Source organism: Carassius auratus, chromosome 24 (assembly GCF_003368295.1).
Source record: "Carassius auratus strain Wakin chromosome 24, ASM336829v1, whole genome shotgun sequence".
NCBI classification, from domain to species: Eukaryota; Metazoa; Chordata; class Actinopteri; order Cypriniformes; family Cyprinidae; genus Carassius; species Carassius auratus.
In genome coordinates, this window is record NC_039266.1 from 177,971 (window position 1) to 190,559 (window position 12,589).

At 35.4% G+C, this 12,589-nt stretch overlaps 1 protein-coding gene across 2 annotated transcripts in view; it reads left to right on the forward strand.

The window, feature by feature from the left end:
* LOC113041878 (1-phosphatidylinositol 4,5-bisphosphate phosphodiesterase delta-1-like) overlaps positions 1-11,842 on the forward strand; it is a 28,851-nt gene extending 17,009 nt beyond the window's left edge. For both annotated transcript variants that reach the window (XM_026200448.1, XM_026200447.1), the window contains exons 5-15: positions 1,520-1,748; positions 2,920-3,121; positions 3,524-3,668; positions 5,325-5,477; positions 6,517-6,666; positions 7,212-7,371; positions 7,533-7,649; positions 7,770-7,948; positions 11,087-11,222; positions 11,310-11,459; positions 11,541-11,842. In XM_026200448.1, the coding sequence (XP_026056233.1) occupies positions 1,520-1,748; positions 2,920-3,121; positions 3,524-3,668; positions 5,325-5,477; positions 6,517-6,666; positions 7,212-7,371; positions 7,533-7,649; positions 7,770-7,948; positions 11,087-11,222; positions 11,310-11,459; positions 11,541-11,629 (1,710 nt within the window). In that variant the 3' untranslated portion in view covers positions 11,630-11,842. The remainder of the gene's footprint in view (positions 1-1,519; positions 1,749-2,919; positions 3,122-3,523; positions 3,669-5,324; positions 5,478-6,516; positions 6,667-7,211; positions 7,372-7,532; positions 7,650-7,769; positions 7,949-11,086; positions 11,223-11,309; positions 11,460-11,540) is intronic.
* The last annotated feature ends 747 nt before the right edge of the window (positions 11,843-12,589 follow it).

A 12,589-nucleotide genomic window follows, 5' to 3' on the forward strand; every position in this document is an offset into this window, starting at 1 on the left:
GCCAAAACCACTTTAAACCATGTTAGAAGTATGTTTCTAGTCTGATTATCAAGTTACTAACATGTTGTTAACATGTTTCTATGATAATCTAGCTAAAACCAGTTGATTCAGTAAAGAAAACCACCTAAAACCAGCTAAGACCAGCTAAAGCCAGCTTGACAGTGGCCAAAACCACTTTAAACCATGTTAGAAGTATGTTTCTAGACTGATTAGCAAATTACTAACATGTTGTTAATATGTTTTTATGATAATCTAGCTAAAACCAGTTGATTCATTAAAGAAAACCACCTTAAACCAGCTAAGACCAGCTAAAGCCAGCTTGACAGTGGCCAAAACCACTTTAAACCATGTTAGAAGTATGTTTCTAGTCTGATTAGCAAGTTACTAACATGGTATTAACATGTTTATATGATAATCTAGCTAAAACCAGTTGATTCAGTAAAGAAAACCACCTAAAACCAGCTAAGACCAGCTAAGGCCAGCGTGACAGTGGCCAAAACCACTTTAAAACTTGTTAGAAGTATGTTTCTAGTCTGATTAGTGAGTAACTAGCATGTTGTTAGCATGTTTCTATGCGAATCTGGCAAAAACCAGCTAAAAACAGTGGATTCAGTAAAAACCAGCTAAAACCCAGCTAAGACCAGCGTGAGAGTGGTCAAAACCACTTAAAAACCAGTTTGGGAGACTAGCCAAAACAACTGATCAGCTTAGGCTGGTTTTAGCTGTATTCTCAGTAGAGAGTTTTTAAGGTTTGCCCTGGTAGTAGACAGCTTAAATATATTATAAGCCTTATTTTTCAAAAGTTTGTACCCCCGTAATGAAAGTCTATGGGATTTAAGGTGGTTTTGGTAGTCTGGTTTACGAAAACCATAAGCCGAATCAGTTAGAAAAGATATAGCAACCCGAGTCAGACCAGTCTGAAGGTCTGACCCGAGTTTGGTGGTTCTAGCTTGAAAGCTCTAGGAGGAGATAGTGTTTAAAATTTGGCTCAGAAGAATAATAATAATAATAATAATAATAAGATTAAATAGTAGATCAGTAAGTTGGCTTTTTCAAGCCAACTTAACAATTTGTTTAAATTGCTTTTGAGCTCACTGGCTCATTTAAGTCTCCTAAAAATCTCAATTCGTACAGCTGAGTCTTAACTCATTTTCAAGAAACATCTAAAGACTCATCTTTTTCGCCTGCACTTAACCTACTAACACCAGTACTTTTCCTTTTCTTGTCTTTTTCATTTAATAAAAAAAAAAAAAAAAAAAAACATTATATACACATGGCTATGCGTTCTATACTAGACTAACTGAGACTTGTCATGGCACTTGTATTCTGTTGTTGTTCTCTTGTTGACCTGACTGCTTCTATTGTTCTCATTTGTAAGTCGCTTTGGATAAAAGCGTCTGCTAAATGATTAAATGTAAATGTAAATGTAAATGTAAATGTAAAAAATCCTATTAACTGTCCCACAGAACTGGTTTATTTATTGATTTATTGATGCATTTTTTGCTATTTAATATTGCAGAAATGTGACACATCAAACTCAGGCACTCTGGAGGGATCTGAGATTAAATACTTCTACGATTTACTGACTTACCGGGAGGAAATTGATGTGATCTATGGGAAGTACGCTAATACTAATGGACAGATGAGCTCCGGCGACCTGTTGAACTTTCTCCAAAATGAGCAGAGGGAGTCTGTGTCTTTGGAGTATGCAAAGAAGCTCATTGAGAAATATGAGGTGGATGAGACAGGTAAGCACACTTTAATTTACCAAAGCAATACATCAGTTGACTGTTACCTTTAAAGATATTAATAGCTGCATTAATAGGGTACATTCGACTGATCAAAAGTTTTTTTTTTTTTACTTTCTATTTTTCGCAAAAATATTAAGCAGAACAGCTATTTTGAAATATTAATAAAAATTAGTGCTGGAAACCGATTATTCGCAATTAATCGTATCCAAAATAAAAGTTTACTTAATAAATATACACTGTACACACTCAAACATTATGTATATATAAATACAAACACATGCATGTATACATTTAAGAAAAATATACTAAAATATGTTTATATATTAAATGTATTTTATATATGTAAATATTTTCAAGCTATAAACTTTATGTGTGTGTGTTTTTATATATAGATAATAAATAAAAACAGTACGCACACATAGTATGTAAACAAATCTTTTATTTTGGAAGTGATTAATCGCGATTAATCGTTTAACAGCGCTAATAAAAATAAATGTTTTTTTGTTGTTGCAAATCATCATAGAATAGAATTTCTGAAGGATCATGTGACACTGAAGTCTGGCGTAATGAAATCTGAAAATTCAGCTTTGAGTTACAGGAATAAACTACATTTTAAAATGTATTAAAAACATTTTTTAAATTAAATTAAAAAATGTTATTAATATATAATATAATTTGGATAATAGAAGATAAACATTGTATAGCAAACTATAAATAGTTACGCTCACATCCAAAATGCTCATCAAAGACGTCATCAAGGCCATCAAAGAATATACTTTCAAAGTGAGTTAAAAATGGTATTTAACTAATAAAGTCCACTGCTTTGGACATGATTAATCGTGATTAATCGTTTAACAGCGCTAATAAAAATAAATGTTTTAAAAATGAATAGAATAACATTTCTGAAGGATCATGTGACACTGAAGACTGGCGTAATGAAATCTGACAATTCAGCTTTGATCACAGGAATAAACTACATTTTATAATGCAGTAAAAAAAACATTTTGGATATAATTTGGATATTAGAAGATAAACATTATATAACAAAATATAAATACACAATAGTGAATTACTCAATCAAAATAGCAGGTGCATCATGTAACAAAATATAAGTAACATATTTTTTACAATACATTTAATTGTATTAAGTGTTTTTACATTTACCCAGCCAAACAGAACATGTACATGAGCAAAGATGGTTTCCTGATTTACCTGAACCATGAAGAAGGCTCCATCTTTAACCCCGCCCACAAACCTATATACCAAGACATGCATCAGCCGCTCAATCATTACTTCATTTCCTCTTCCCACAACACCTATCTGATGGAGGACCAGCTGAAGGGGCCTAGCAGCACAGAAGCTTATATCAAGTATGAACATGTCTGCTTTCACAAGTCTCAACAGCTATGCATTAACACATTAAGCATTCATCCATAAGCAGTGTGAGAAAATAGTTGGGTAACACTTTATTTCGCTAGTCCACTTTAGACATTCTACTAACAGTAAGTAACTTTGCAACTACATGTCAACTTGCAGTTAGTAGAGTATAAGTAGAATGTCTTCTTAATATCTTCTCTTTCTTTGTTAACTTATTCAACTAAACCTAAACCTACCATAAGTCTAATCTGAGAATTAGTAGACATGTAGTTGCAATAAATGAGATTTAGTTGATATGTAGTTGACATGTAGTTACAAAATTACTTCTAGTTAGTTAGTATGTAAATGTCTAAAGTTGACTATCAAAAGTGTAACCAATAGTTGTTGTCTTTTAGAGCTCTGATGAAGAGCTGTCGCTGTGTGGAGCTGGATTGCTGGGATGGTACAAACGGAGAGCCGGTCATTTACCACGGCCATACACTCACATCCAAAGTGCTCTTCAAAGATGTCATCAAGGCCATCAAAGAATATGCTTTCAAAGTGAGTGAAAAAAGGTGGTTAAATAATAATGCCCACCGCTTTCAATGTGTGAACTTTTAATCTATGTCCATCAACAAAAGGATGTTGTGAGTAGGGCAGTCACTTTTAGTTCAAAAATCGATTGCGCAATCGATCGGACCAACCAAAAGAAGTTTCGAAAATGAAAATAGTGAATCGATTTTAACCAAATATGTACACTATTAATTTTAAAATAATTAAACAATTAAAAAATATGGATGTAACAAAACTCAAAACCAAGCAGAAAAAGAAAATAAAGAATTCCGAAAGTGCAGTATGCGTTGCGAAACTAGAAAGTTCTATTATGCTGCGTTCACACCAAACGCCTGATGATAAGTCAATGTAAGGGCGAATTTACGCGCGTCTGGATGTCTCGCAGGCGCGGTAGATGCGAATTCGCCTCATTCGTGCATCTAGTTACAGGACATTCTGAGTTATGAAAAGGAACATTGCAAGCTGACAGCGACCGGCTTTTGTGGTGGAAAATTGGCAGTAATACCCCCTGGGACAATGTCCCTGGGACATCAGTGTGGTCGGAGCGCATCTTCTTTTTGAACAGTTGTTTGAAATGGATTGAATTATTATTTAAAATAATCTTGGAGATTTTTGAAATGCCTAAATCATAAATGCAGCCGGGTTAAAGCCTGCAGTGATGTTTTTCTTTTGTTATGGCAGCCGTCCAATCTGCATATATATTTTTTCGAGAATGTTGCACTCCTGTTGCTTTTTGTTATTCTGCCAGAAACTTCATGCCAATAAATAAGAAATACTGCTGACTTGTGCATTTCCAGCGCTCTCTTTACGTTCGTCCGTTATTTGACGTTGAAAAAGGAAACAGTCTTTTTTTAGACATGGAAAATCGATTTTACAATCGATTCAATGGACACTTATGTCTTAAAAATAGAAAATGATTTTTTCACAAAAGTGACAGCCCTAGTTGTGAGTCTGCTCACTTATGTATGCTACCCAAAGTTTTTTGGAGCAAATTACTTCAAATGTTCAAAATTAGAATGTACAAGCTTTTGTATAAGGTTTTTATGTAGAAAATAGTAGCAGAAAACGGTACAATAAGATTTCTCCCAAAGTGTTAAGAAGTCAAACAGCCAGCATGTCATAAACATTAACATTTACACACAGGACAAATGGGTAACGAATGCATTGCATATGCAGAAAGAAGTAAATAATGTTTTTGTGTGTTGTTCTGAAAATAAAGTTAGCTTTAGCTGCATGTCATATTATTTATTACTGTTGTTTCACTCCAGAATCCATTCAGTATTCATGTATCTTGTATAACACACGTTTGTGTTACACATTAGTTAATCAAGACAATAACACATTATTTAATTGAGAAAATATCACAAAACAATGAATGAAGGCCATTATCATAAATAATTAGGAGTCTGCTTTACTGGCTGATTTGAGAAACGAAAAGAACGAAACTCTTAGTGACTAGTTCTCCAAATAAAAAGGAGGTATGTATGTGTCCGACACAATTGTACAACAGACAATTTAATTGGCTATTTTTGGGCCGTCAGTCATGTATCTATCATAAGGTCAATTGGAGGTTGTGATGACTGATAAAAGCAGCTTTTTGTGGATTATGAAAACTACACTAAACTACACTTTTTGCTACACTAGACCTCACAGTATCCAGTGATCCTTTCTTTGGAGAACCATTGCTCCACAGAGCAGCAGAAGATCATGGCCAATTATTTAACCTCCATCCTGGGCAGTGCTTTGCTCACTCAACCCCTGGGACATCAAATGCCCAGCACTTTTCCAGGACCCGAGGTAAGATCCCTAAAAATAACACACTTGGAAGTTTCTGCACAAACTGCACTATAAAGGTTTTTCTTTCTTCCTTATTATTTGTGATTTCTTTGCAAATAAATGTTTTGAGTGAAATTTGTTGCTTTTTTTCAGTTCTTGTGCTGTTCGCCACATATCGCCACCTGGTGGATAATAGATACTGTTTTCTAAAACTAAACCAGCTACATAACTTTCTTTTCACCACACCCCACTTTCCACGGATGACTTCCTCGTCATCCCTGCAATCTTCCTGTTTACTTCTGTATCCATGAATTCAGATAGCTGAAGACGGAGGAAGTGATTATCAGTAGAGCTACGATTACATGGGAAAACTTTTTTCTTTTTTTTTTAACACTTCCTGATGATTCACCAAAACACTTGATAAGCTTTTGAGCTGCAAATGACAAGACTGTACATGTTCAGACTGGCAGGATTCAAAGTGCTTGTTTTGGTTGTGAAGTGGGAGGGGCTTCTGAGAAAGGTCAAAATTGGAATCCATGCAGCTGGATCAGTTTTGAATCTGATCCTTACGATGACTTATTTGAATCGAGTTTTAGCCCTGAGCTTTCTCTCGTATTGAAAAGTTCTGCCAGTTTCTCTGAATAACACGCTGGCAGGATGGTAATCAAAGGTGATTCTAGTATTACAGCCTGAGGGCGGCTCAGCCATGAACTCCCATCCTCACATAAACACAGCAAGCAGAGAAACAATAGGGATGCTTCATCTTTCAGATCCATCAGCAATATGTGAAAGCTATCTAGAATTTCTCTCACAAAACGTATACCTATCCTGTTTTTTTATGCAAAATGCATATGCATTTTTTTCAGGATTCTTATATTAATTTAAAGTTCAAAATAACTGCATTTATTTGAAAGAGAAAGTCTTTACTGTAACTTTTGATCAGTTTTAGGTGTCCTTGTGGTATAAATGCATAAAAATTCTTCACAAAAAGTTGTGAACAGTAGTGTATATAACATTTCAATGCATAATCAGATCTTATCTGATCTGTTTATGTTTGTAGGAGCTGAAAGGACGTTTCCTGATCAAGGGCAAGCGTTTGAACAAACTGGATGCGGCATTCAACAACAACGCCACAGAGGACGTGGACAGTGTGTCGGAGGAAGACGAGGCTGCTGAACTCAAAGAGGGTGAACAGAAACCAAAAGAAAAGGTGTGTGAAAACTGTTCAGTCATCCAAAGAACAATAACCACACAGCAGCTGACATGAGTTTAACCTGTATTAAACATTATCAGTACAGGGGAAACTTCAGTGTAATCTAATGTACCAGTGAAAGCAAAAACAGCCTCTCAAGTACTACAAAATGAACATTCACCAAACATCACATACACTATAAGGGTAAAATTGACATAAAAGCAGATTTGATTTGTTAGTGCAGCACAAAATAGGGTTTAAAATCAAATTAATAAAATGTTTATTTTCAGACCACTGCATTTTCTTTGAAGTGTAAACTGGAAAACAGGTTTTCAAAATGTTTCACAAAGCACACTTAGGTTCGCGGAGTTTATTTGCATACACAAAGCTGTGGTAGATAAGGTTGAGTTCAAATCGGCACACTGTCAGACAATCCCACAAAAACCCCATTCAAATCACGAGACCGACAACAGATTTGTTCTGCTTATTTGGCATGTCTTCGTCATTGCATGTGTAAAGTTATGCCCAACTGTAACCAAACTGTATTCCTGATTGTGTTGTAGAGTTCCAAAAAGATCAAGCTGGCTAAGGAGCTGTCAGACCTGGTCATCTACTGCAAGAGTGTCCATTTCAGCAACTTCGAGCATTCAAGAGATAACCAGGCTTTCTATGAAATGGCCTCCTTCAAAGAAAGCAAAGCAATGAACCTGGCAGAAAACTCAGGTAAAAACCAGAGTGTTGCCAGCTTCCAGGTTGGCCTACAAGAATATGTCATAACTGCAGCACTCCCCAAACTAAAGAAAAACAGGAAAAAAAAGAAAGACCTAAAATATGAGTGATGTTGCCAGATATACTCAAATAACACATTTTGTGATTTCTTGAAGCTACGGCATTTATTCATCACAACATGGATAAGCTGAGCAGGATCTACCCAGGCGGCTCCAGAACCGATTCTTCCAACTACAATCCAGTGCCACTGTGGAACGCCGGCTGCCAAATAGGTGCAAAGCCCTCGTGATATGAGATAATATGAGTCTGATGCAGTTCAGAAAGCCTGGTTATAATCTGCATGTGCTTCTATTTACCACTTAATATGTTTTTATCTCTCAAATTGTCTGTAGTGGCTCTAAACTTCCAGACTCCTGGTAAGGAGATGGATCTGAATCAGGCCCGCTTTCTACCTAATGGCAAGTGTGGCTATATACTGAAGCCAGAGTTTCAGAGGGACCCTGCCTCACAGTTTGACCCCAGGAACCTCAGAGTAGGCCCCTGGCTGAAGAGAAAGATCTTGCATGTCATGGTGAGATAAAAAAGATAAATAAATAAAAATAAGATGAATATATATAAAACTTCTGCCTGATACAATAAATAACATATATAAGAAAATTAAATCAGTCAAAATAAATAATGAATATATATTTTTATTTGTTTAAAAATGAATCATTAAAAGCTGAAATACAGTCATTTTTAAATGCTACGAGGGAATTTAGGCATAATAACATTATAATATACATTATGAATTTAGTTTTTGATGATTTCTTTATTTAATAAAATATATTTTTATTTTTTAATGAAAAATTATTTACTAAAAGCTAAAATCTCGAATATACATTATGAACAATTAATATTGTAAAAATATATTTTTTACATATTTGTTAAATTAAGTCCTGACAGTAGAATATGAGACAGATAATCTGTGAAAAAAATCAAGCTCCTCTGGCTCCTCCCAGTGGTTCTATTGCCATTTGCAGTTACGGACTGCACCCGGTAAGAAACAACCAATCAGAGCTGCGGTCCGTAACTTTGTTTGTGTTCAAAATATAGAAAAATATATATAATAAGCGAGTACACCATGAATCCGTTTTCCAAACCATGTTTTTGGCTTGTCCTGAATCACTAGGGTGCACCTATAATAAGTGTTTATATTCGGACTATTTTAGATTGCTTCAGGGATAACGCGGCGGAGTAACCCAGTACCTTTGTGATTCTTCATAGACATAAACACAGAGAAGTAGTTCCGGCTACGATGTTCTTCCGCAAGACGCAAGCAGGTCTGTTTATGAACCGCTAGAGCGTCAAAAGTTACCTACCGCAGCTTTAAGTGTTATTCTGGGCCTGGTTTCCCAAAAGCTTCGTAAGCCTAAGAAGTTCGTAAAAACGATTGTACGACTGATCTTAATATTAAGGTCTGTTTCCCAAAAGCATTGTAACTTAAGTAGATCTACGAGTGCTCTGGAGTAATTGTAAAGCCCTAATTGCTAAATCATAAGAAAACAGATTTATGCGGTCACCTGCAGGACAATCGAAAGATTACACCTTAAACTTGATTCAAGCGCAATGTGATTATAATATAAGGATTTGATTGTGCTTTATTGTACACTTTATGACTCATTTCCTTATTTTTGTTTTATTAATTTATAAAAGAAATAATTTAAAAGGGCAGAAATATAGAAATACATATTTGAATTAAATGACTGAACAAAAAAAGAATAAGAATAAAATAAGTAATGTAGGAAAAAATGTCAATGACTTGCTGAAGTGCGAGAAAACCAGCTATGTATTTGATCTGAAAAAACGTCTCACTCTCTCTCTCTATACTGTGTATAAATTTGTGGTGGGCCGTTATCGGCGTTAACGTGCTGCGTTAACGTGACACTCTTATCGGGTGATAAAAAAATATTGCCGTTAACCTATTCTCAAAGTTGGGTTGGGAGCTCTATTAGCAAGCTATGATGACTTTCACCTTGATATTTTATATAACCGACTGGCTGAGGACAGCCTAAAAAGATGCTCAGGACAGTTGACGGGCCACTGCTGCGCATCGTCACGAAAGCTTAAACCTTACCGCTTGTCAATTTAAACATTAAAGCATTCAAACACAAGACGCGGAAAAGCTGAACAGAGTAAGTTCAGACGAGCTAAACCGAGCTCTCTTCTGCGAAGTTCTCCTCGAAGTCCATCCTGCACCTGAAAGAACAAGCACAAATCACAGTTTGAACCAAAAAAAAGATGTGAAAGAGCCCAATTCAGTACTCGCGGTGTTCTGGTGTTCAGGGCTCATGCAGAAAAAGGCGTCTCAAAACACTTGAACATCGAATTTTTTTATTTTATTGTGACAAGTGAATTTAGGCATCACAAAATTTTAATATACGTTATGAAATATAAATATAGATTTTGTGATTTGCTAATGATTACATTTAACAGTGTTATTCTGGCTGATACAATAAATAAAAAAGAAATTAATTAGTACATTAAAGGTCCTATGACATGAAAATGTCACTTTCTGAGGTTTTTTAAGATTAATATGAGTTCTCCTAGCCTGTATATGGTCCCCAAGTTTCTAGAAATTTGAATCGGTGTAAATCAAGATTTTGCAATCGTTCTCTGCCTTTGAGAAAATGGAAGCTCAAACGGGCTGATCTTGAATCTCCTCGTTGTGGCGTTATAAGGAGAAATGTTACCTCCCCTTTCTCTGCTTTGCCCGCCCAAATATTTACATATAATTCAGTCGCAATGTCAGCACAGGCATTACAAACAGACTTTTATGATAGATTCGACAGCACCGCCACAAACAGTGAGTAAACAGTGCTCATTAATGCCTGATCTGTGATCAGTGATTTCTGATGTGTAGCTAATCATTCATAGCTAAACGATCAACTTCACGTTGTTTTTCTTAGTAGCATGAAACAAACCTGTTATTTAAATTGTGATTTAACTACAGAGAGCGATCAAAGAACGCTCGCTTTTTTCCGGAGCTTTTACACATCGCGAGTATATCTGCACACTTCCCCAAACTGCTGTTACAATGAATGACGCTGTTATGCTGCACAACGGAGCTCTTACTGTATTCATGTGTTTGCTGTTAGCTGTGGTGAAAATATTTTGTGAGATAATGTGTTGCAATAATGACGAGATCACTGCATTCACGGGATAAACAGACTCTGTCTACTTAATGCTCATCACTGCAGCCTTACATGTGATGGGAAAAGATCGAAAAAATAATTATATAATCAACACTTCCACGATTTGTTAATCTCGACAGTTGTAATAGTAAAAAAATATATATATATTTGAGAGGGGTTCCACATGTTACGCATTTCGAATGCAAAGATGTCAGCCAATCACAACAGTTGTCATTTACTCGGAGTCTCCCAGCAGACACGCCCCTTCAAACAGAGCATTCAAGCCAGAGGGCTAATATCAGGATCTAAAAATGCTTTTTATTTCTACATTTTAAATGTAAAAATCATTCTAACAATATAAGCACACATAGGGAAACATTATAAAACATTTAAAGAAAAGGAAATAATCCATATCATGGGACCTTTAAAAATAAAATCCGTTATTTTAAATCATTTTAAAGTTATTAAACCAAACCAAATGCAGACCTATCTAAACCAATGCAAACAGCGACCAATTCTTGTATGTGTCTGTTCAGATCATATCAGCCCAGCAGCTGCCCAAGATCAATAAAGACAAGGAGAAGTCCATCGTGGACCCTCAGGTCAGGGTGGAGATCTACGGTGTGCCCGACGACAACGCCAGCAAACAGACACACCACATTGACAACAATGGCAAGTGTCTACTGTCCATTTACACTTATGCAATGAACAAATGCTTTTTTACCAAAGTGTAGGTCACTGAAGTGTTTTTTGTCACAGGTTTCAATCCTCAGTGGAACACAAAGTTCCAGTTTACTATTCACGTGCCAGAACTGGCTTTGGTGCGGTTTGTGTTGGAGGACTACGACGCTGCTTCCCATAATGACCTGATTGGCCTGTACACTCTGCCCTTCACCAGCATCCAGAATGGTGAGCTAGTGAAAATAAGCCAGAAATTGTTGTGCAGTTATTGTGAATTTGTTCACCATAAATCCTATCTTCTGTCTTCAGGATATCGCCATGTGCCTCTGCTCACGAAGACAGGAAATCTCATTCCTTCAGCGGGACTGTTTGTACACATCATGGCTCTCGATGGCTAATAAACTCCAACATTCCCCTCAGTCTCCACAGTGTCAGAGTTTGCAGATCACTGAACAAGACAATCAGCTAAACTGTCCTGTGCAAACACTTTTAGGATAAGATTGGGACCTTTCCTTCTTACCTTATGAGTTCAGACATGTACTTTAAAAAGCTTCATGGAATTAGTGCATGCAGTTCATTTTTGAAAAACAAGTGGGGTAAAAAAAAAAAAACTGTGACTTTAATTTTTTTTTTCATAGCATGCAAATTGAATACATTTAAACAAAACCTGTTTAAATAATAAATATATATATAAAATATATTTTATTTAAATTTAATTTAAATGTTAAGATTTGAACATTTTTTGACTACCCGTTAGAGTAATATTTTCTACTGCTGTCAAAACGATTAATTGCGATTAATCGTATCCAAAATAAAAGTTAGTGTCTACAAGTGTCTCGGGTAATGCATTACAAGTAATGCACATAACATAATCGGATGACTTTTTATCAAGTTACTAGTAAAGCAACACATTACTTTGAAATTTACAGGAAATTATATATTTGCGAGAATTTCTATTTTCAAATAAGTAATGCTTGTCACCAGTTACTTTGTTTCCCAATGTATTCACTGACACCTCTACCTAAGTTTATTCATTTCACTTTCGATTTAAAAGGGTATTTACAGTTGCCAGAAATATAACTATATTTTTTTTGTTTAATAAACAAATAAGCAAGCCGAGCACAGGTGACAAAAAGCAACGTAACGCATTACTTTCCATTAAGAGTCATTAAGTAACACAATTAGTTATTTGTTTAGTAATATATACATGTACGTATGTGTATTTATATATACATATGAATATAAACACACTATACACACTATACATATACACACTCATATTATATAAACACAAACTTTTATTTTAGATGCGATTAATTGCAATTAATCGATCTGACAGCACTAGTACTTTCAGAAAA